Consider the following 24,364-nt stretch of genomic DNA (forward strand, 5'->3'; position numbering starts at 1 on the left):
GTTAAAACAAACCAGATGAAATGTAGGCCCTGTTGAAAAAACATTCTGTTTTAGTGCTGTGGCCTTGTGGCATGGGGAGTTACAGGAGATTTGTCAGCAGCTCCTAATGAGAATGAAGAGATGGAAAAATGTCCGTTGTTTAGGGAAACAAGATTGCTTTTTGGTCTATTTGGATAAAATTTGTTTGCAAAGTATTTCAAGTGTGGGTTATGAAGCATTATTCTGACTGGTAACTAAATGGCAGGAAAAACAGTATTTTAAATGCACTGGGCAAAGGGCTCTGCATAGCCTGACTGTATTCATGTGTCCTGGGGAGCAGGGCTGGGGCAGCAGCAGGCCCATAGGGAACAGATTTAATTTGATATGGGATATACCCATACCAAACTGGGCCAGCACATGCTGTGACGAGGCATTGCAAAGGCAGCCGCGTACCTAGAGGAGATGCCCAGGAGAGTGGGGCTCACTGGGAAGGGGCAACAACCCAGCTGAGGCCCACTAGAAATGTGCAGGTGCCAAGAGGGCCAATAACACCTTACGCTGCTTGAAGAGTAGTTGTAAGGGCTCATCTGACTAGGCCTTAATATGTGCCTGCAGAGCTCCTGCAATTGTACTCTGTATTATTTTATTTCCAGGTTAGATCTGTGACTCTGGCAGGCCTCGGGTGGTGCTCGTGAAATGTTAATCGGAGCGCAGCATGCTGAGCAAAGGGAACAAAGCTGACTGTTCTGCCCTGTAGCCAAAAAAAGAGAGAATGCCAGCAGATATTACCATGAATGGAGTCACACAAGAATAGTGACATGCTGTCCTGACTCAGTTTTGCGATGTCTATATTACAGCATGCTAATGCAGCCTGACAGGATGTCACGCTCCAAACCTGAAAGCACTGGGGGATTAGTCTGTGCCATTTTGCTCTCCCATTCAGTCACAGAGCTGATCCCTTCCTCCCCAAGTCTATCCATCCTTGTCTCACAGTGGTGTAAAATGGTTGTGAAATGCCACTGTTTCTGACTCAATGTAGTTTTTTCACCCCCTTCATCACCCTCTTCTTTTAGTTGGACACCCCAGAAATAATAATATGGACACCCCAGAAATAAGACTGAAAATCTTATTTGAAGCTGAAACTCTAGTTGAGTTATGCTGTTACTACTTCTCAGCACAGCCAGAAGATATAGAAATTGTTTTGCTTTTTGATTGGTGGGGGGTTTTTTTGGCTGGTTTGTTTGTTTTGTAATATTGGAGACTTCCACCGACTAACTTGACCTAGGATTTTTAAGAGTGGCATCATTTACTGCAGTAAACTCCCAACAGCTGAAGCACTGCGTTGAAGGCAGTGGGGAAAATCAGTCATTACTCAGTGCTTCCCAAGCCATCATGTTCTGTGAATTCTCCTCTTTCCCTCACATATCGGGATCAGGGTGATGCTGAAAACCCCTCCTGAAGTGCTTGTACTAGCCAGGGAGCTAGTACCATTTTGTTCCTCCAAGGCAGGAGAAAGGGTGCTTACTCCTGCAGCCAGTTATTTTAGTTAATCCTCCACCCTGAACATCCAGAGCAACTGTGGTTGTACTCAAGGAGAGGAGGAGCTAGCAAAAAACCTTTAATTGCTCCAGGTTTTTTTCCAAACTAGTCTTAGAGACACTAATACCTGTTGGAAAACAACCCACAGCCCAAGGGGGGAGGCTGTAGCAGATGTTCCCCGTCACACCAGTGAGGGCAAAGCTGAGAGATTTAGGATACAGCTTGAAAAGGTTGCTAGCAGAGCTGTATGATTTGGTTGCTTCTCCTAATAGGCTTCAGAACTTGATTTTCCAGGAAGGTCCTTCCTGCTTTCTGCCTTATATGCCTATGTAGTGCTAAATAGATCTGGAAGGTGGCTGAAGTAATATGATTCTTTCTGTGTTTATTTCAGAAGAAGATGGTATTCTGACCAGTACCATCAATGTGACCGTTTCTGCATCAACATCAAAATCTGGTAAGGGTTCAAATTCACTGTCATCTGGTATTTTGAATCTCCCATTGCCTTTTTAGCAATATAATAATAATACTAATAATAATAATGATAAAAGAATACGCAAAACAAGTGATGCACAATGCAATTGCCCACCACCCACTGACTGATGCCCATCCCATCCCCAAGCAGCAATCGCCGCCCCCCCAGCCAACTCCCCCAGTTTATATACTGGGCATGGTGTCACATGGTATGGAATAGCCCTTTGGCCAGTCTGGGTCAGCTGTGCTGGCTCTGCTCCCTCCCAGCTTCTTGTGCACCTGGCAGAGCATGGGAAGCTAAAAAAGTCCTTGACTAGTATAAACACTATTTGGCAACAACTAAAACATCAGTGTGTTATCAACATTATTCTCATACTAAATCCAAACCACAGCACTATACCAGCTACTAGGAAGAAAATTAACTCTATCCCAACAGAAACCGGGACAAGCTTTTCCAACTTCTGGGGAAAATTAGGTGAATTATTTCATGTAAGGTGATTGTAAAGCAATGTATTTCCCTGGGCCTCTTATAAAGTCTGTTGAGAAGAAAGGATTGAGGATCTTAGTAAGGAGAGGGTTAATTTGAACAGGCTGCATTTTTTGTTTCAGATGAAAAAGGCTGAAATTCTGTAAGTTCCTATGCTCTCAAGGAGTGGTTCAAGTGTGATCAGATATTAAAAAATTAGCTAAGACTTATAGTTCAAGAGGTCGTCAGATTGAAAAAATTTGGGAAACAGCATCAGTTAAGGGATCGGGCAGCAGGGAGTAGCTGATTTCATGGGTGTACGGTGAAGGAAGAAGACATGGACTTTAATAGTAAAGAATTACACAATATATGTCAATGTTGGGCCTCAGTCAATAGGAAAGAATACATGTGTATAAGGCTGTTATTTTCAAGAATGCTCTTGGTAACTTCTTGTAACTATTGACATCGAGATTCACTTTTGGGGGTAAGGGAGTGGCACCAGTGCCCTCAGTTTCAAAAGCTGCATTCTCTCTCTCTTTTGCTTGTTACTGTTTTTACTAGATCATACTTAAAGTCCGAAAACTATGAAGACTTAACACAGAAAATATCTGCTTCATATGGTAAAAGTCTGTGATTCTGGTTTACATCTTCAACTGACACATTCAGTTCTCTTTATTTTGTAGCTTTGTAGTTATGAAAAATCAATATTGACCATATTTCATTCATGTGAGCTAAATATCAGCTCCTCTATTAGTTTGAATATTGAAGACTGCTGCATTTAAAAAGTTATGAGAGAAGAAAACTTGGACACAGGATTATATTTTTTGATAACTAGAGATACTAATAAGTTTGTTTTGGAGCTAAAAGCACTGAGATAATGATGTATACACTTTAAGTGCTAGTAATGGAGGTGAATAAGATGCACCAGGTCAAGTATGCATATGTTATGTTTATTACAGCAGAAGAATTAGTCCCTTTCAAATTGTGTTGCAGTTCTTTTATGTTTCAAAAGCCCTGATGTTCATGTCTGTTTCAAAGACATTTAATAAAGGCCCAACACCTCACAGTGAATGAGCTCTTCAAACGTTTCACTGAAATTTCTCTTGCAGCTTTGTGTCACAGAAGGGAAAGCAGTATTGTTATTTATGCCTATGAGAAAAGCATCAGAAGCCCACTATGAGATTAAAGCACTTTGTGGGTGTGGAGCGAGCTCCCAAGTGTCCATTCTATGAGACACTGTTATTCTAGGTGAACAGCCAGCAAACTGAGAGTGGAGGAAGAGTGTGTAAGTTATATTTTTAAAGTTCTGGTGTGAACATGGCATTTAGAAATACTCAAGTCATATGAGGAAAAATGACATGTCATGTCATGATTTGTTCCTAGCCTATCATGTTTCCCATCCATGAAAAGTACTAGAAGAGGTAGTAGGACACATATTGGGTTTTTGTCAGGGATTGAAATGAGCCTCTGTAGCTGACAGTAGCACTTTCTGTTTGTATTAGATTACAGAATTGAAAACTGGGCTCTTAAAATGATTAGTTATGGTTTTTTTTAGCCCAGATCCCTGGGCAGCAATTTGGCCAGTCTGTTCCGTTGAGCATGTGCCAGGGGGACATAGGACCTGCAGTATGCCATCCATGCACAGCAAGACACGCTGATTTAAACCTTGCTATTGCCTTAGTGATGTTTGGGCAACTGTGCTCCCTCTTCCCATACCAGCAGCAGCTGGAAGTGATCCCTGCTGCCCGAGGGAGCCCTTTCCTCTCCCCTCAGCCTCCAAATCTCACCCCTCCGGAGAAGATAACTACCAGGAGCCACCTTACAAAGGGCACCAGGTTCACCCTGGGGAATATCACTTATTCATCTCATCCAAGACGTCCTGAGATTTGCTGCACACCTCAGAGAAAGGCCTGCTGGGTGCTCTTTTTTCCCCAGAAATCTGGGTGCAGAGGAGGAAGGTCTGGGAAAGCTAGCCAGAGAAGAAGACTCAACCCGGGCTCGAGGTGAACAGCAGAGAGAAGAGGAAAACATTGCAAAGACTATAGAGTCTCTTCCCCTTCAGTTCTTTACCTGTAATATATAAGCTGTGTTCCTGTGTGTCACTTGCACTTCTTTCTGGGGAGTTTACATCCCTCCTCCTATTAAACATGTATGCAGCAAAGTGCTAGTCAGCAGTCCAGTCCAGCAGCACAGTGAACCCATCCATTGATGCCAGGCTTCTTTCCCCTCACCTCTTCCCTTGGCAGCCACGCCAAGCACCTCTGTATAGCTCCCAAAGAGCATACACCTCTTCCTTAGGGGATGGCTGGAAGCTACAGCTGCTAACTTTCAGTGTAGACTGTCCACAGGCCAAACCTTCCCTCTGATACCAACCACGTGCACTTTGAATCCTCTTTAAAAATGTGTGAATAAGAAAGCTCTCTAAGGGCCAGACATTAGACAGAAATTCACTGCCTTTGTGAGAAAAGGCAGCTAGAGGTATGTGATGTTTACTTATGCATGATAAAATAAATCAATAAAGATGTCAATGCCTTTCTTGCAGTAACAGAAGCTGTGACCACATCAACCTCACAAGAAGCAACATTGAAAACGTCAGTGCTGACAACAACTGCAATCAGACCTACAAATGAATCCATCACAAGCAGTAAGTGGAAGTTTCTTTGATCTAATTGTTGATGCTGTTCTAGTGGTTGTTCAGGAAATTAAGCAGCCATGCCTCTTGGCTTGAGAATTTGTTTTACAGATACTGAACTCTGGTGAAATCTTGCAGGTGTGCGCAGGAGCTTCCTCCTGGTCAGGCTCAAAGCAGCTCCAAGCCAGGCCTTGTAACTGCATTATCACAAGCTTGTTCTCAGTGGGATGACCCACCTATAGGGCAGGGAGTGGCTTTCTCTGCAGCAAAGGGAGCCCTGTCCCTGTTGATCTTCAATCTGAATGAAATATTCTTTTGATAATGTAAAACTAGGCTGCAAGCAGGGCAATAGGTGTGTTTTGTGTGTGTGCATATGTGTGTATACAAAATTGAGGAAATAATTTGAATGTCATTCCTTCATTAGGCTCCGCGCCTTCTTCGCCTAGTACTACACAACAAATAACACAAGGTACAACAACACAACCACCAATAAAAACGACCACTGCAGCAGCAGATAATAGTGGCAGCACAACAAACAGTAAGTGATAATTTCATTGAGATATTTCTGAGTTATTGTATGCTACATTTCTGTAAAACAGTGTGGACCAATAAAAGGAGATCAGAAAGACTACTTCGGGTTATGGATTTGTCGGTTTGAGGAAGCAGAGCTATTCATCCTACCATATTACGTATCTTTAATGAATCTTGCCCTAGAATCTTACACAAAGAATTTTATACCTTTAATTTGTACTGGAGGTGATCTGAAGCCATTACATAGGATTTGAATCTCCCTGTAATTGGGAGAGGTGGTTTGGAAGAGTTTTAATTTTTTATTTTCTTCTGTGTTTTTTTTTTTTAATAAGTATTTCATCAAAAAGAAATGATTCTATGTGATCAGAGTGTTTTTTATTTGTATATAAGTTACAATGCTACAGTTAATTATGTTCTATATTATTATGAGTCACAGTACTGAAAGCAGCGAGGTGGTACTAACTACCCTGCATCAATATTAGGAAATACTTTTATTCCCCATAAATCTTCAGAGTAACATGTGTTGGCCCAGCGCATCAGATTGGATTCTAGAAAATTATTTTTTAAAAAAAAAATCCCATGTATCCAGCAAGTAGTTGGATTAATTTAAACAAGTATAATAACATCCAAAAGGAGCTCAGTAAACTTAAGATGAAATTCAGTCTCCCTTTTATGTCTATGAACTACACTGTAAATGTTTGCTCAAGTCTTTTGCTGAACTGGAGCTTTGAAATACTCAATTTTTTATACTTAATTGACGCAAAAAATTAGAAAGAAATACTCCAGATATTTAACACAGCAGTCAGTGGTACACCAATGTTCTCAGAGTTGATATTTAGAGCATACTGAACTGTGACAAATGATTAGAACTTGCCTTTTCTTCCCTTGGTTTCCTTGACTAAAAAGGGACTCCTATGAAACAGCCTGCGTGCTTTCTCTGTGTAAATTCTCCTTTAAAGCTACCCCTCACAGACCTGAGCCTGCTAAGCTGCCTGGAGAGCAATTACCCTTTCACTTAGTGGTTACAGCTTCTACTGATGCAGCTTTCCTGCTGTGCTTGGTGTGGGGAGTAGTCTGATTGTCAGCCCAAAGTCTTTTGTGTTTTGGCTTGGCTTTTAAGTGCCAGTATCAGTGAGTCACAGGATACAGTCTGGCCAATGCACAAGCTGCTGGAAGTGATACTGAAGGCCACAAAGAATCTTTTTAAGCTGCATTTGTGACCCTGTGGGCCTGTCAAAAGCCCACAACATGGTGCATCGCATCACGGATGCGATTCCCAGTCCTTTTCGGCTTGGTGGAGGTTCCTGGCTTGTGGGTACTGGAGCAGCACAGCCACCTGGAAGTAAACCTTGGTCACAGGTAGAGCTCCCAGCAGGAAAAGGAAAGCTAACAAGGAAAGGCATACCTGCCAGTGTAGCTTAGCTCTGGCCACTGCTCTACACTGATGCCCCGAAAAACTGGTGCTGGAGGTACGATGGGCTTGGGCGTGAAATTTTTGCCAATGTGCCTCCTTTCTGTTCCTTTTGTGTTCTCTTCTCACCAGCTAGAGTTTAGTCCCTAGTTGCTTGGGTTGTGATTTGTTTTTAAAAATCCTCATTTAAGCTAAAAAAAAGCCCTAAAAAGTTGTGATAAAAATGATTGATAAATGAACCTAAAATCAGGGCTTACCTGCCTCTCGCTCCCCTTTGTAAACAGGAAAATTAAAGAAGACATTGGGAACTGCCCTGCATTAAAAGACTTTATATTTTCTTTCAACACTAAGCAGTATTTGGAAAAAACTGTGTATGTGAAAACCAATTCTAGTGTTTTCTAAGACAAAATTCTGGTCTGCCTTTCAAGAAAGTCATAGCCTTGGCTTCAGCACAAAGAGGTGGGACAGGACACAAGGTAGTGGCTTTGGGACAGGGCACAGGGGCTGTGTGGATGTGTGGCCAGCCCTTGTAGAAAACCCACAGACCCGTCAAGCACCATCTGGCTGCTGGCGACAGCCATCTCTGTTTCCACCCCACACATTGGCACAGCAAGGTGCCATTGGCTTCACTGCACCCTCCCAGCCCCTGCCAGCATCCCCAGCAGCAGCGCAGGGCTGGCGGAGCCGCACTCCCTGAAGCAAGCACAGGTGTAGCAAGGCTTCTGCTCTCAAAATGGGCAGGAGATGAAAGTTGTCTACTCTCTATTTTTCTTTGTCACTAGCACTCACTTCTCCCCCTTTTTGGGATGGCTATATAAGACAGAGGCAGAAATTGGTGGTGCCTTTATGACACTTCAAAATTTACTTTTACTACGCCTGATTTTTAATAAAAATCAGGTGCCTCTTGTTTTGTAATGGAGGCCATTGCTTTCTCTGCTTCAATCCCTGCTAAAAGCTGCAGCGAATGATCGCATTCACACAGCAGAGATTTGACAGGGCTTCCTGTCTCCGCTGCAATTTCTGTGGCTGCTGTCACCTTTTATTATAAATTCAGGAAAAGCCCCCAGTGCTCCACATGCTGTGAAATCATGCAAACGACTTTGACTTTTTTTTTTTTTAAGTCTTCAGTATTCTTTTCCTCTGCAGCCCATAAGTACAATCTCTCCCTCTTTGCCCTCCTGCCCTGTTTATTATATTGGAAGCCAGCAATTAGACTTGTCTCCTTAACCTTCTTATTTATTAATATAAGGGGTCAGATCCAATAGCTCATATTTAGTCAAAAGAATGACCTCACTTGTGCAGTCCAGGCCCCAAAACAAGAATTTATATGGTGCCACACTACGGCAAGTTGTGTCTGCAATCAGGATTTCATATCCTGGGACACTTGGAGTTATCAAAGAGAATATGAAATGAAATGCAACAAAAGATTATGTTCTTCCTCCCTTGGATATGGAGCAAGCATCTTACGCAAGGTCAGTGCTCAAGGTATTAAATTACAAGTAAGAGTGGATTTTTGGCTGTTGTGTTTCTAATTTATCTCATGTCACTCTCCTGGATGATGATACATCATGGTGCAATGAAATATTAAATATTAAAAAGTGAGAGAAGGAAAGAGTGGAGGAGATACTTTTTCTCTTTGTATCAAACTACTGGTATTTAAGAAGGAAGCTTTACTTCAGTAAAACTACTGGAAGAGGGTTATGGCAACATGTATCACTCAATTGTCCTCAGGTCGTTACTGCATGCTATAGGTAAACAGTGAGTATAGTTGGCTGCTGAGACATGTTAGGCAGAGAGATGTTTTAAAACATGTATTTTGAAATACTTGGGGTTTTTTGCTTAGCAGAAAATGTAAAGCTGGCAGACAGCAGATGCAATCAGCTATGGGTGTAAACATTGAAACTGAGATCTGCTTGGTTACCTCCCTAGCCAATTCCCATTCCTCTGAACGGGTGTGAAGTTGCATTGGTTTTGTTACACTGGGATTTTTCAAAGCTTTCATGAATGCATTCATTAATGCAAATGGTCTCCCAGGCTATTGATTACAGGGGCGAGGCCTATATGTGTATTTATGCTAAAGATACGAGCTCAAGGGAGAAGGTTTAGTCTTCCATCTTACAAAGCCCTCATGCTGATGTTTTAACGTGGTTTGGGTGCAGTTCCTTCTGCCCTGTAAAGGTGTTTCCTTGATTCATTGATTGGCCAAGTAAGGTTTTAACACATGTACAGATGTCTATATTCTTTGCAGTGCATAAAATATATGCAAAGTATTTGCCGCTTACTTGAAGCATTTCATGATGTCAAAGCTAGTTAGGTAACAGCCTGCTGTAAAGAAAACTTAAAAGTACTGTTGGGAAATGCCAAAATATATGTGGATTATACGTAGGTTAAGTAGAAAATCATGCTAAGATCAAGTGAGGATATGTGTCAAATTTCAGCTGGTTAAAGAAAATGAAGGGTTTTCAGAGCACAAAGAGTGAGGAAATACCTGAGGCTCAGACAGCAGCTTTGCAGAGCAGCTTCAGGTCCCCTGTTGTTGATTTTGACAAATACGTGTTAACACACTGTCATTTATCTTATCAAAATATCAGCAGGGAGAGCTGCATCACCACCAGGGAGTTCTGCCGCTGCAGCAATCAGCCCCATTCGGACAGCTATTTTACAATCTTTACTGCTTTACCATTTTTATTCATAATCAACTGTCGGCAACAAACCCATTAACCGATGATGTGAGTGCTTTTGCAGCAGCAGCAGCCGCCCTCCTCTGCTGTGCTGCTTTTCTGCGAGCCCAGGCCTCCCCCTGCCAGGCAGGCAGAAATCTTTGCTGCAGCTGGCTGAGCCGACGCGTGATGAATTACTGCAGCGATGTGTCAGTGGGGACGGCAGAACTGAGTCACCGTGTGCCTGCGCAGAGTCCCCCGCCTGTGCCCGCGCGGAGCATGGGCACCGCAGTAAGGACTTGCGCTGTCTCCTCCTGTTGAGATCAAATTTAACCTTGCATAGATATGAGTTATGGGATTTACCAAAAAAGCAGATTTCTAGCAGGCGTGCTGTGCTGTCAGTGCTGCCGTCGCATACGTGAGCAGTGGCTGGATATGGATGCTTCTGTTCCCATACGCTTTTGGCACAGAAGCTATTCAATCTGCTAAATGTGTTGATGGTAGATCCTATGCTGTGTATTAGGCGTAAGGCTTGGATGCTGCTTAAAAGCCACTTCAAAGCCACAAGTCAGCAGAGAATTGGGTTGCTAGGATTTAATCTTACAGTAGTACAGTGGAATTAAGGGAACCTTCCCTGCCAGGTTGTGTTTTTCGTCTTGGAAGTGGTGAAAACTGGCACACAGACTATCGCAGCGTAGCATGTCTACTTCACCCCTTGACACTGGGAGCAGGGAGCCCGTTCTGCAGTCTGCCAAAATAAATGCAACAAGCTTTGCACCAAGCCCTAGGTAAAGGAGTGAGTCGTACCTGGTGCTACCCAAGTCGCAGGAAGAATCTCACCCAGGCTGAATTAAAAAAAAAAATATTAAAGGGAAACACTATCATCCCTCCCCTCCTGATCCCCCCGCCGAGGCATATCCAGTGCGCAGCCCGTGTTCCCGAGAACAATCTGTTCTCGCAGCTCCCAAACACAAGAGGAGCACCCGGGGCTGGACGGCTGCCAGGACTGATAGGACGCCTGGAACGTGTGATCCCTATGGGAAAACAGCTCTCCGTGGGGTTGCAAGGCAACTGGCTGCCTCCCTCCTCGTCTCTCCCACACACCTGATTGTTTTGCAGTGTTCACAAAGCGTATTTGTGTTCGAATGTCTCCGCACATGAAGGCTTACTGTTTTTCTGCCTTACTTTTCATTCTCCCATGCAAGCTTTTACTAACTTATGATAAGGGAGCCACAAGATGGTTGCTGTTACTGTTACAAGCCCATGCATCTTAAAGGGAGAGGGAGGTTCTTTGGTTTTTTTGCCTTTTTTTTAATTGATCTCAGATTAAAATTCAATATTTAAAATTTGAGTCTGAAGCAACCACAATAAGAACCAAAAGTGGAAAAAGTTTGCTTTTAAAGATTTGTTCAACTCTTCTATGATGAAAATGCAGGAATTATTAAAGTTCTCAGATCCTTGCATTATACCATAGTAAAAAATGAGGTAGAGGGGCTTTTTACACTCATCTCTACTGCAGATTAGCCTTGCATATTGAAGGGGTACAACGCTGAGGTTTTTGGAGGGAGCTGACAGTGAAATTATGCTTCTCATCACTAGAATCCCAGTGAAAGTTTTAGGCGTTTAAGCTTGTTTTGCATAATTTTCCGTACTGTTTCCTTCCGTGCCTCGACCTTCAAAAATACCATCCCCACCTGTCCAGTTCCTCTCAGTTCCCAAAGTTGTATGAATCCCCTGACTCCAGTGGCTTCAGCTCACTCTTTCTCAGCTCACTGATTTTGGAAGCTTACCTCTCCAAGGTATTGCACTTAATAAACAAGAGGGGAAGGGAAGGGCCAAGTTAAAGGTGTGTGGTGGTAGAGTAGGGACCTTTGAGTGTTGGGGTTTTTTTCCTGAGAAAAGGGTTCTTTGAGAGGCCAAACTGGTAATCAGAGTTTCTGAATAAAGCCTGTGATGAAGCATTCCTCAAGATTCACATTGCATGTGCATGATGTTGCACTTATTTGAGTAAAACATGTCTTCAAGTTGTTTTAGTTCCGGTGTTTGAAATTCATATGAAGAGGCACTGAAAATAGTTTACAGCTCAGTCACATCTCTGATTTATGTCAGAAAGGAAGTTTACTCTTGGGCACTCCTATGTTTTATTCAGTAGGCATTGTCTTGCCTGTTGTTATGCTGAGGTTTGAGCATAGACGTAGGAATTATCAGCTGTGCTGGAACAGCTTAAATTCTTTCTTGTTATTTGGTGACCTTCAGTTCCATGAGCTCAGGCGGTGCTCTGCACCATCGTCTTGGACTCACCTTAGGCTGCAAATCTTGTGACACAGGTGGCCTTGACCCTCTATTGACTGTGGGAGAGCAGAAATAAGACATTTTAATTTTTCATACATTAATTTTCAGGGATATATTATTTCCTAGGCCTTAACAGCACAGAATGAAATAATTAACTGTGTGCTTAATTACAGTCCCTAAAACTTTTTACAATATCACATTATGAGACAGTTGTGGCTGAGCTGGCTTTTTATTATTATTTATTTATTTTTAAATGAAAGTTAAAGATAGAGGGCAGTAAGTGAGCTTCTCTCTTCTGCTCATGTTGCTCTTGGTGCAAGACTATCTAGTTATTCTGGGCTCCCAAGTCAGAGCTCTAGGCTGTCTTCTGGCAGAGATGTGAGGCTGTTTCTGATGCTAGGATGTACTTTAAAGATGCCTCAACTATGCCGGTAGTAACAACTCCATAGTGACAGGTCATTGCTTGACAAGAAGTTACCAGAAGCTGTATTGCTTTCTGACCTTAAGTCTCTTCTATGATGGTGGGAGCGTTTGTCTGAGGGATGGTCCAGGATCTAAGACAATGCTTATACAGATGTATCTTACCTGAACATCTGTCTTATTTCCAGCTACACAAGCAAGTGGAACGCAATTGGCACAAACTGAGAGTTCGGATGCTTCATCTACTAAGGGATGGTCATCTTCTACAATCTCTCTACAAAACACCGCTTCTGCTCCTGGAAACTCAGGTAAGTCCTGAAAACATACAATCCATTTTCCAATACAAACAGTTTAAAAGGTGCAAATAGTTTTTAATCTCTTCTTCCTTTGTTGTGCATCGTCCTGGAATGAGGGCCACCTCCTTATTCAAACAGGGTACGCTGTGTCCATGTCATCTAGCTATGAAGTTATGATGAGTGATGGGTGAACTTCAAAACATTCAGTTAGGATACTCAATGTCATTACAGGAGGATATAAATTACAAAAGATAATAGCAATCTTTATATATGCTGTGTGTGGTCCTTGTGTAGCATTGACTGCCAGAGGAGGTCATCAAGATAAATTCTCTGGCTGCAAAGCAAAGGAGACAAAGGAGAAAATAGCTATAATTTTTACAATTGTTAATAAATCTGGAGGGCAAGTTAATGCATAGTACCAATTAAATGACATTGTTCAAAGTACAACATGGTCACATGCAAGGTCAAAAATATATTAATCCTTCCCAACTCCAGTCTAGTTTTATTGTTTTTCTGGGTGTGTTTTGATGTATTTATCCACTAAGCAACACTGTGGTGAATGTAGATGCCAGGTCATATGAGTGATCATTTATTATGCCTCTGGCTGGCTTAAATTTCCTAGATTTTGAAGAACCACTTATTCAGGTTTTCTTAAGGTCTCTTGAGCCTTCACTTCATTCAATACTTACTTTCAGCTACATGTGTGTAAATCCAATAAGGATACTGACTTCGTTTGCATATCCCAATTATTATTAATATTTAACATCCCCCAAGGGATACAAGAGTTTTTACAACCTCTGGATTGTGTTTGTGGGAGATAAGCATGCGCGTGTACTGTGATTTTTTTTTTTTTTTTCCTCATAGAGGACAGGATTGGATATAAAAGTGGAGTCATATCATATGCTCAGTACGGACTGAAATGCTTAGAAGGATGCAAAAAGATATTATAATAATAAGCATTTTAAGGAAGTTGAGATTTTTTCATTTTTAATCCAAGGCCACTGATTTAGAGAGGATTCATTGCAGTTATTTCAATAAGCCTATGCCCCATGATGCATATATTGTGAGCTGTAGTTACTTGATTATCCTGTTAGGTTTTGTGTCTTTTGGCAGACACATGCATGGTATGGAAAGCTTACCATTGGTACACTGCAATAAAGCAGTCAATTACAGTATTTTTAATTAAAGGTTCTCTCACACAGGTAAATTCTCCAGGTTAAAATGAAATTGTAATACATATCTGGCTATGGATCACATGTATTGAATTACCTATTACATTGTTTATACAATTACATTTTACATTTAAAATTTGCCCAGAAAATTTTACAACCTTCCTTGGGTCTGTTTGCAAAAGTCATCATCTTACTCAGCTTACTTTGCTGTAAAACCAATAAATCTTCTTGAGCGCGGGGACTACCCAAGATGCCAGGACTATAATTGCTTGGCTGAGAAGGAAAGGGCCCATCTATGCAGGGGGAGTCAGTCTAGGTACTTGGCATGGCCAATACTCCGAATTCCCATAAAACTGCCATTTCAAAATCACTTCCTCCCGCACCAGGATTTCCCCGCTTACGCCTGTCCTGTCTCCTCACAGCACCAGCTCCTCGCTTCTTTCTTGCAGCTTAAATGTGCAAGAAATCCCATTACTCACCCCAGTGAGGTAGGTAGCTTATCCCAAATGGGTGCACCTTTAGACCACCCTTGCTCCCGTATTCTCAGTATATGTCAAAGACTTTAAGAAAAAATGTTTTGGCTCCCTCTAAACAGATTTATTCTCCTATGTGCAGACACTCGGGGCCAAGGGAAGCCATATGCTGCACCCTAATAACTTCTAAAGCAATGCAAGTGTGAAGCCAGTTGTTTCATTCTGTGCTGTGATAGAAGAAATGCTGACTCTCTCACTGCCATTAGATTATTTCTTCCCAGCTCTTTGAAATTTCACATTCAGGGGCTTCTATAGAGGCTGGATATTTTTGTTCACCAGAGCAGAGGGTGGTATGCGCAATGGGGCTGGCGCTGCAGCCCATAGAGGATAGCAGAGCTTGCAAGCCGAAGGCACCCAAGCCACAGCTTCTGCGTGGGAGCTCAGGGGAAGGCAAATTAATGCGAAATTGATCCAAAACAGAACGTTTCTGTTTGGTATGCTCAACCAAAATAATTCAGCTGGCTAACCCAAATGCAAAAGAATATATTTAGTTTTGAGACCATTTTCCATTTTTAAAAAAATGCCATTTTGGTGAAAATTTCCTTTCTTGCTGCAGAAAAAGAAAACAGCACATTTTGAAGAGAAATTTCCAATCAGCCATATCAAAAGATCATGGTGTGGGAGGAGTGCCAGAGAGAGCTGGAGAGCAACTGAAATGAGTAGGGGAGCCTAGGAAAGAACTTGGAGAAACATCAGAGCACAGTATTGCTATATGAAAGAAGATTGAAACCACCAGCCATGGAGGAGGGGCTGCGTAGTGCTCACCCAGGCTAGAGAAGGCAATAGGGACTGTTTTTAGCAAAGAGCACAACCTGCATGCGTGCCATTGACACATACACTTCTTTAACTTTAACTTTGGCTGTCATGTATAATATACCTCCTACTCATTCTCCACCTCCACAGAGGATTGCTTGCTAATATTTAATTTTCTCCTTTTGTTTAATTAATGAAAAATTGGAGATTTAATGCATCAGTCAGAGTCTAAATACATCTAAGAAACTGCAAGTATTGTAGCTTTTTATTCTGTGACCTAAACAACCAAAAATCCATAAAGCAGTATCAGGTTAAGTTCACCCAGCAGGGTGGTAAGATCAAATGATCTATTATAATAAACTGTCAGATGAATCAACCTGCTGCATCTATTGATATCTTTATTGCACTCCTCCAATTATAAATCCTACTCACTTGATTCATAGGAGGCATCTCCCTAAGAAAAATTCTTACTCATAAGACAAGGAGGGTTTGACTCTTTCTGTACGCAAACTGTGTAGGAACTCTGGATAGTGATATTGGGTAAAAATTACCCACCATATTTTCAGCTTGTTCTCAAAGAGAGAGACACAAAGATCGAAGTGCCCGGGAGATGGAAAATATAGCAAAGCCTCGGTTAACACAATTACTGATCTATAGCATGGTCAGGGCAAGGAGGGTTTTTTAAAGTTCTTAATTTTACTTTGATTTATAGTGTGGTATCCCCTCTGAGTAATCAGCCAAATTTATTCATTTGTTTTGCCAGTGAACACAGTTTCATGTGGCTGCCCTCCAAAAACAGAAGCAGCAAACTGCAGGGTATCCTGGCTGCCTAGGTAGTGGTCGCTGATGAACGGAGTGGGGAGAGGTTACTTATTGGCCTCTTTCTCCATCTGTCAAGCTTCTAACCAGCGCTGAATTGACTCAGGCAGGTATTTTCAAGTCAAATCACCGTCATGTGCCAAATCTTTTATCGTTGTCCTCCTTACTGCACAACGAGGACTCAGCACAGCCAGTATTGCACACCTCACTTTTCATGATGAATCTGGAAATCTTCCCAGATTATTTATGCAGAGCATCTGCCCCCTAACTCGCAGCACCAAAGGATGTGGTAAGCTTTGAACGAGCAGCTAGAACAACTATGGTAACTATGTTAGCAAGTGAAATGCTGCCTTTCCTTCTGTCCTTCTCTTTCTGTACAACAGCAGCGTGCGACCCCACCACCAAAAAGGGCCCTGGATGGTTATTTAGAAAATGCAAACTGAAAGTACCTGCTGTACCACTCCGATAAGCACAGCTTTGTTTGTTGGCAGGGCTGAGCAATCTCTGAACAGAGGGTGAGCTGGCACCTTGCTTGCACACTGGAGATGGGGGAAGACAGAGAAGGGCACAAGATTTTTCCTATTTAATTTTTCATGCTCTAGCAGAATCTGGGTGAGATATCTTTGGGAAAGATGCTTGTAGTTTTATTGTGTGTAGATGTGTTTTTTTATTTTTTATTTTTTATTTTTTATTTTTTATTTTTTATTTTTTATTTTTTATTTTTTATTTTTTATTTTTTATTTTTTATTTTTTATTTTAAAAAAATAACAAAGGCTCAGGAGGCTCCTACAGTCCTTGGAGGAAGGGCAGGGGTCTGCTGTCATGTTTCCTACCTGGGATCATTTCTGCTGTCTGGGTTTATTGAAGCGGTGAGGTCTGGCTGGGACAGCAGTGTGGGTTTTGGTTGTGCCTGTGGGTACTGACCCACAGGTCACCCGACCCTTGCTGTTCACAGAGCCTACTGTCACCTGCATACAGCTTTGACAAACCTTAAGTATTTGGGGTGAACTTGGATATCAGTCTTCAGGCTTGACATGCTTTTTCTATTTATTTATTTGCTCTAATTTGAGCCAAGATGGTTCACTTCTTTTGTGAGGGTGAAGTTAACGTCAAATGTATAATTATGTTATGGTTTGGGGGAGGGTTCTTAGGAAAGCTCAACTCTCCTCAGGCTTGGGAGACAAGGCTTGAAGCTTCATAGAGAAGTGACCTATTTGTAAGACTTGACAAAGTCTTCTGCATTTTTCCAAGAACATGCACATACAGGGCTTTACCGTTTGCTTGTTCAACCATTGCTGTGCAATTAACATGGTATTTTTTCCATGGGATCCCACTCCTTATAGGCTGAAGGAAAGGCAGTATTCAGGTAACAAGCAAGCATATCATATTCAGATGTTTTCTTAATGCCAGGTATGTGTCTTGCTGCGTTCTGTACTGTGTGTCGTTCCAAACCTCCTTTGACAGGCGAGGTATTAACTTCCCAAAAGCTTTTCCTTGGCTCTTGTCGTTAATGTTGCCCAAACATGCTATAAACGTTGCCTAATGAATCATCACAGAGATCCTCTCTGAGCAAGGTGACACTGCTTTTTGCAGATGGATTGATGAGACGATAAAAACCTTAGGAAAAAAAGTTTCCTCTGGATCCTAGGAAGCCAGGGTGAGAAAACTGTATACCTTCACTGTACTTAGCATTACTAATATTTAGTGTGTTGAAGAAGAGCTCTTACTGCTGACTTTTAAGTACTTGGCTTTTCAACCTGAACGTGCTTTTCATGCATGTTTGTGATTAAAATGCAGTTAAATCTCTGTCACATATATCATTAGCAAAAGTGGCTATTTGCACCCCAGTGGCTCAAGTGATCCGTGTTTTTAATTGGGTGTAGAGAGGAGGAAAAGCAAGAGCAGCCATTCTGGCTTTCAAAGAGTACATTTACAGCAGTAGAGTAATGCGCTTCACTCATGTCACAGCTCCAGTGGTAAGAGCTGTCTGTGCAAAGCATCAGTCCACAGCACAGAAAGTGCACCGAGGGCATAAGAGTGGGTTTGTGTTCCCTGGGGACCCTCGTCAGAGGAGGAGTGCTGCAACCTCAGGCACTCAGGGGAGAGTCTCAATGCCTGCCTGGAGTTACGGCTGCCTGCACACCGCTCCCTCTGCAGTCTCCCAGCCTGGCACAGCTGGGACACGGAGGGCATGCTGGTGGGTCACGTCCTCCCAGGGAGCTCTTGGGACAGGGTCAGATTCACCGCGTTTCCCACAGATGCTGTGGCAGCAGTGTACCCTGAAGAGATCCAACGAGGGGGGTTTTATGGTGCCCTCCAGCCTAGAGGAAGGTGACTAAATGCTGTGATTTATACCTCAAAATAATGAGCAACTGCTGAGGATATAGTGCCTGAAGGATTTTTTTTCCATGGTACCTCGAGTAATCCAGTGTGAGAGGCCTCACCAGACGGGCAGAGTGCCAGTCACTCACCCCTGGCAGGAGACAGTCTGTCTTGTACAAACAGATAAATGTTTTACTGCCAGTTCACACAGGTGGATATTCTCAAAGATGCAGACGAGTTAGGTGCCTGGCTCCCTTTGACTTTGGAGTGATCGCAGAAGAGATTTAATGCAATGTAATAAAAATGACTGTGGGAGCGATGGTTGTCTGTGGCTAGCCTCCAAATGTGAACTATTCACAGCCACCTTAATTTCCAAGCATGCTACAGTCTAGACACACAAAAGCAGCAGCATACTAACAAAAAGCTAACGAAAAATTAGTGTTCTGCACCAAAAACTTGTGAAGTGCCTAGGGGAAGCTGACAGTAGTGGGCCAGTAAGCATTGTTCACAGCGCTCTGCAAGGTCCATTTCTTCTTCATTACCAATGCCTCTTACTCCTGCTGCTTGGCAGTCTGCTAGCCAAAAGCACCAAGATAATTAATGAAGATACATTTTTAAAGGGTTTTGTGACACTTGAAGACATGTCTCAATTAGGCATTTGAGGTTCTTTTAATAAAACACTTATTTGTCAGTTAAATGCCAGCTATTCACTCCCAGGCACTTATTTGGTTTTGGCAGGAGGAATTTTTTAGGAATGTATCAATTAATTCAGGATTTTCTTCTCTTAAGCAGAATAACAACCCAGTGTAGGTTGTGCTTTGGATTCTGCTCCCATCTATAAGGGATGTCTGCAGACTTTCACAGCTGAGACTTTCTGGGCTTGGGAACAGTGTCAGCATGTCAGTTCTGGGTCAGCATTTCTTGTGGGGTTACTGAGTGTGTTGCTAGAGTCTACCAGTTTGTGTGATGTGAAGATCCTGGACATCTAACCTTAAAAGTTACTAACAAACCTGTTCCTTCTGTTTTATTGCAGGCCTTCACATGAGCTCCCCAACAGGATCGACAAGTAAGAGCTCTGTGCATGCTGGCGAAAAGGGCTGGCGTGGGGTGGGAGGGGGCAGCCTGAGGAAAGGAAACGTTCAGGGAACAAGGAGGCTCTGGGGGAAGAATGAACCTGAAGCATAGTATAGAGAAGCAGAGGAGTGATGCTCAACTTGTAGCAATGATGAGTAACTTTGCTTTGATTTCAGCTGAATGCCATGTTGGACTAGCAGATACTGAAAAGAAAACAGGGTGAGAGCACACAAAAAATCAGGCCTGGCATATTGCGTGATGCAATGGAAAATTGATATAAATAGAGTGTTTACCAAGTAGCTTGTTCTTGTCAGTGGCTCTCATTCCCTGTCCTGTGGTTAGAAGCAGTAGGTCCCAGAGTAAGGCAAGAGTTTCCTGTGCTAGCGAACCTGTATTGTCCTATTTTCCTTTCTCTGGGCTTACCAGGAAACAGTCTCTTCTCTACTGGTCCCTGCTGCTCCTGCCAGCAAAAGTTTGTCCCTCCTGTTACCATGATGGATGTATTACTCCAATTGTTATTCTGATCCCAGATCATTCCATAGCTGGAAAATGTCTTCCAGATTCACTTTCCAGATCCAGAGAAAGTAGATGTGATGGGCTTGCTTGTGGGAAACTTCAATGAATAAAGTGGATAACTGAGTTAAAGGTTTTAATTCCTTAATCCATTTTATTCATTCAGTAGTGCTTCTTTTTAGCCACTGTATTTCTCATTGATGGTTTCAAGTAGTTAAAATGCTAACCTATGGATTTGTCTTTCCTGCATTACTCACCCCTTGGTCATTTAACAGAGAACTAGGAAAATAACCAGTGAATTTGAATCCTCAGTTTTTCTCCTGAGGAGATGCTGCACAAATGCAGGGATACGCATTCATGTTTTTCAGTGTAATTTGTTTCTGTTGGCATTTTCAGTCAGTATCCAGGATAACTCATTGCTGTGATAATTGCCCACTTGCCATGTATATAATGCGGTATATCAGGTAAGGTAGTGAAAAGGGCAGTAGTATTTCCCTGGGAAATCTAAAGCAATCACATGGAATTACGAATTCATAAGAATTATTTCAGTCACTTGATGATGGCTCACAGCTTCCATCCTTCCATCCTTACATTATCACCCTTCAGCAGACAGGCACCACGGAGAGAGAACTTCTGCTTTAAAGAAACATAGTGATTTTTCAGAGTTAAGGGTCTCAGACAATGATTGTTTCTTATACCTAGCATCAGAATGTCTCAGCTGTGGCTGTATTGTTTAAGCACCACACAAGCACATAGTAAGTGATCATTTTTCCCCAGGAGGTTTCAGTCTCTGGCCAGACAAATGAGGGGGGGTGGGAAAGCGAGAGAAAAAAAAAAAAAAAAAAAGGAAAGAAAACAGAGAAGCTAAACAATCTGCCCAAAATTCATACAGCTACACAACAGCAGAACAAAAATGAAAGCACAGCTCTCTCAAATCTTTCCCTTTGCGCTACCAGTCAATCCACATAAATTTTTAAGTAGGACCACATGGCTCCTAGTTACCTGGGAAATCCAGTATACTGGCATATCCAGCAAACTTGCGGAGAAACTGGCCGCTGGCTGTTGCCTGCTTTACTCCTCTTGCATCAGGAGACAACACACTCTTGCGTATCTGAACAGACCAGTATGTTGTGAGAATGGGAATATGGGCATAAGGAGAATAGTGGAGAAAAAACAATCACCAAAACATTTATCAATAGTGGGCCTGAGTTTTCAAAATCAGTGCAGTAAGGAACTCCTACAGGGTTGGGACAAACAAACCTTATTTGTTAGCAAACTAGAATTGTCAGCAAACTAGAATTACATGTACTGCCGACTGCCTCTACAAAAAAGTAAAAAATTCATCTGTAAAAAAGATGGACCTGTCATTCAGAGACTTAGCAGAACAAAATTGTATTCTAGCCCTCAAAATGGCCCTGGGAAATTGGTTTTAACTGGTATTAATGACCCAGCTAATTTTGTAGTTTCAAGTTGAGCCCTCTTCTGTACATCCCTACAGGTGTATGGGGTATGAATGGGTACCCGAGCAATAGATCAGAGCCTGCAACAGAGCCTCAGTGGCTGCTACCATGTTCTCGCTACTTATATACAGAGCTATACTCTCTACTGGGCCCCCTGCTTAACAGACCGCCTTTCCCAGGCACCTTTGTTTGAGAGCCATTTCTGATATTTAAATGAGCAATGGAAATGCTTGGCCTTGCATTGTGAATTCGATGCTAAGCATCCAACTATCCATTTGTCCAGCTGGTCGGCTTCTTCAGTAGCAGTAAGCACATGTCTGCTCAAGCCTCTGTCCAATACAGAATACAATCCTGTGTGCTGTATAATGTAATTAGGGAAGCACCGATGTTTGCTTTTTCTTTTTTCTCTCTCAAAGTTCGGTGATTGTTTTTCCACAGACTGTATGCAACAAGGTAATAAATATCTTGAGTTGTTGATACCTGACTCAAATTCAGATTAGCACCTCAAAGTAGAAATGCATTCCTTTAAACCCTGCCCTAAAAAATGCCCAGAGGCTCCCAACAGTCATTGCTGTCCCCAACTGTGGCAGAGAGAGCACACACATCCCTTTATAACACTCAACTCTCAAGAAAATCGCTAGCTACTAATATTGCACCTCTTTAGACATCTTCATCTATTATTAGCACTTTTTTTTAATTAGCAGTGAAAAATTTTGGTCTTTCTTCTTTTGGAGGCAGGTCTAATTTTCACTCTCTTGCTTGTTTATTTGCTTGTCAAGAGATCTCTTCTAATGTTGAACAGTACCTTAACCTCCTAAAAGTGAAAAAGTTTGTAGCTCATAACCCATAAGTGGACAAGCAGATGATCCCAGGGAAGACTGCACCCATGCAAAGTGTGTGTTTCTTCTAGGCCACACTAGATAAACTTTCCCACCCCTCTTGCCAAGCTATCCAGGTATTATTGAGAAGAACTATAGCTGTGGAGCACCAAATGGCTCCAGAACTGGGGACACAGAAGTTGTTTTGGGAGGGTAATTTTTCGGGGGGATTTGTTTGGGGAGTACTGGCAGTTACATGTTAACCTGAAAGGCAATATTTCTTTTGCAAATCTAGCTTTTGGCAGCCCTGAAAGCAGTCCTGGAAACAAGAAAGTGCCGGAGAGTGCTGTCCACTATTCTAGTGAGTGTTCCTGCTTTATTGACCAGCTTTTGAGTTTTCAGTTGATCAGTCTGGCTTTCGATGAGTGATTGCGGTAGCAGAGAAATTAAACTGGCAGTTTTATTTCTAGCCTTACTAGACATAGACCCTATTACAAAGCCAATTTAACCGCCTGTTATAAACCTCCTCTCAAAGAGAAACAGAGCTTAACAAGTTGACACCACTCTCAGTGGAGAGCAGCACATTTCTTCCCAAGGACTGAAGTCAAAATGATAAAACTGAAAAAAAATGTGAACAGTCATCCCCTGTGGGAGAAGACACAAGAAAACATATGAAAATGTTGTTCATATACCATTATGAGTATGTATTATATGAATATATTGTTATGAATGTATTATATTAATATATTGTTCATATTGTCATGGGAGAGAAGGACTAGGAGGGAGTCTTCTGCAAACCCTTCAAGCACTAGATATTTGCATGATGCATGTTACTTAATCTTTTATTTTAATATTATGCATCTCTAGAGCAAGAGTGTTGCTGCAGATCTGCTATTTCCTACCCAAAGTACTGGCTTAGCAAAATATATCTGATGTTTTTCCACTGTAATCTTGTCTCCGGGTTCTCCCTCTAGTCCCACAGATGCACGCACACATCTATATGAATATTAAATATTAATTGCATCAAGAGCCATCGAAGATGCTATTTCTAAATATCAGGCGGGCATGACGGCTGATGCTGAGGAAGGCTGCGGGAATGCAGCCACCGCCTCCCCTGACACAGGGCTTAGGCCAGCACGCAAGAGAGCGCCTGCTAAATTCAAATGTGGCCAATTGCTGCCAGAAAAAAGATAAATGGGGAGAAATTGGGCTTATATATTTCCCCAGGAAAGCTTGTCTTCATTACATAATTCTTTCCTTTTTGCTTCTTGGCTGGGAAACACCTGTCAGGAAATGGCAGATGGTGGGAAATAATAAAAGGAAAGAAATGTCCTCATTTAAAAAGGAGATCTTGCATTTTCTATCCCTGGTTGTAAGTGCTGTGAGGAATGTTACTGAATTATGTAACTCCTTGGTGTCTTTCTGGGCATACAATGTTAAAAGAGAAATAATCACTTCAGTTGCTGAATTTCAGATGAGTCTTGTTTTCAAAAAAGAGGGAAAAAAAAATTGCATATATCAAAAATTTATTCCTGAAATATGACTGTTTAGCAAAACCTTTGGGGGCCATCAACACTGGCGCCCAAACTGACACTATGTTCTTCCTCTTTTGCAGACATTATCTTGCCAATTGTCATCACCTTGATAGTCATTACCCTTTCTGCCTTCTCACTGGTGGCTTTGTACAGAATGTGCCAGAAGAAAACTCCAGGTATTTGATTTGCTTTCTCTGTGGGGGGAAAAAGATCAATGTGGTTTTTATTATTAAAAGGTTTCTGGGGTCTTTTTAGATTACCTTAACCATAGATGTTGCAGTAGTCTGATAGGAAAGCTTCTTGTATTTCAAAGTATTTTGCCTAAAGTGGGAAAGTAACACTTCATTTTCAAAATCAGTAGGAAGAACAGAGAGAGCAAAAATGTCTCTGATTTTTGGAGAATATATAATGCCATAAAGCTTTTTATTCATGGTTTTGCAGCTACAAAGAGCTAACAAACAGCTCTGCTAACACAATCAGTCAATCAGGTAGAAAAAGACAGTGAAAACTAAGTTTGGAGATATTGTTTAACCAAATCACTATATTTATTTTATCTCTATTTTAGATACAGACAAAGAAATATCAATGCTTTCTTTTAGGAAATATTTGATACATACATACACACACACATATATATGCATACATACAGAAGTAAAATTTTCCAGTTA

General features: G+C 41.9%; 1 protein-coding gene across 1 annotated transcript in view; it reads left to right on the forward strand.

Annotated features, from left to right (window-relative positions):
• The window catches only part of EMCN (endomucin), a 56,915-nt gene that overhangs the window by 16,070 nt on the left and 16,481 nt on the right, over positions 1-24,364 (forward strand). The window contains exons 2-8 of the mRNA XM_082316587.1: positions 1,910-1,972; positions 4,998-5,099; positions 5,512-5,625; positions 12,590-12,709; positions 19,330-19,362; positions 22,457-22,522; positions 23,777-23,872. Of these exons, the coding sequence (XP_082172713.1) occupies positions 1,910-1,972; positions 4,998-5,099; positions 5,512-5,625; positions 12,590-12,709; positions 19,330-19,362; positions 22,457-22,522; positions 23,777-23,872 (594 nt within the window). The remainder of the gene's footprint in view (positions 1-1,909; positions 1,973-4,997; positions 5,100-5,511; positions 5,626-12,589; positions 12,710-19,329; positions 19,363-22,456; positions 22,523-23,776; positions 23,873-24,364) is intronic.

Source organism: Platalea leucorodia (genome assembly GCF_965183815.1).
Source record: "Platalea leucorodia genome assembly, chromosome: 6".
Lineage (NCBI taxonomy): Eukaryota > Metazoa > Chordata > Aves > Pelecaniformes > Threskiornithidae > Platalea > Platalea leucorodia.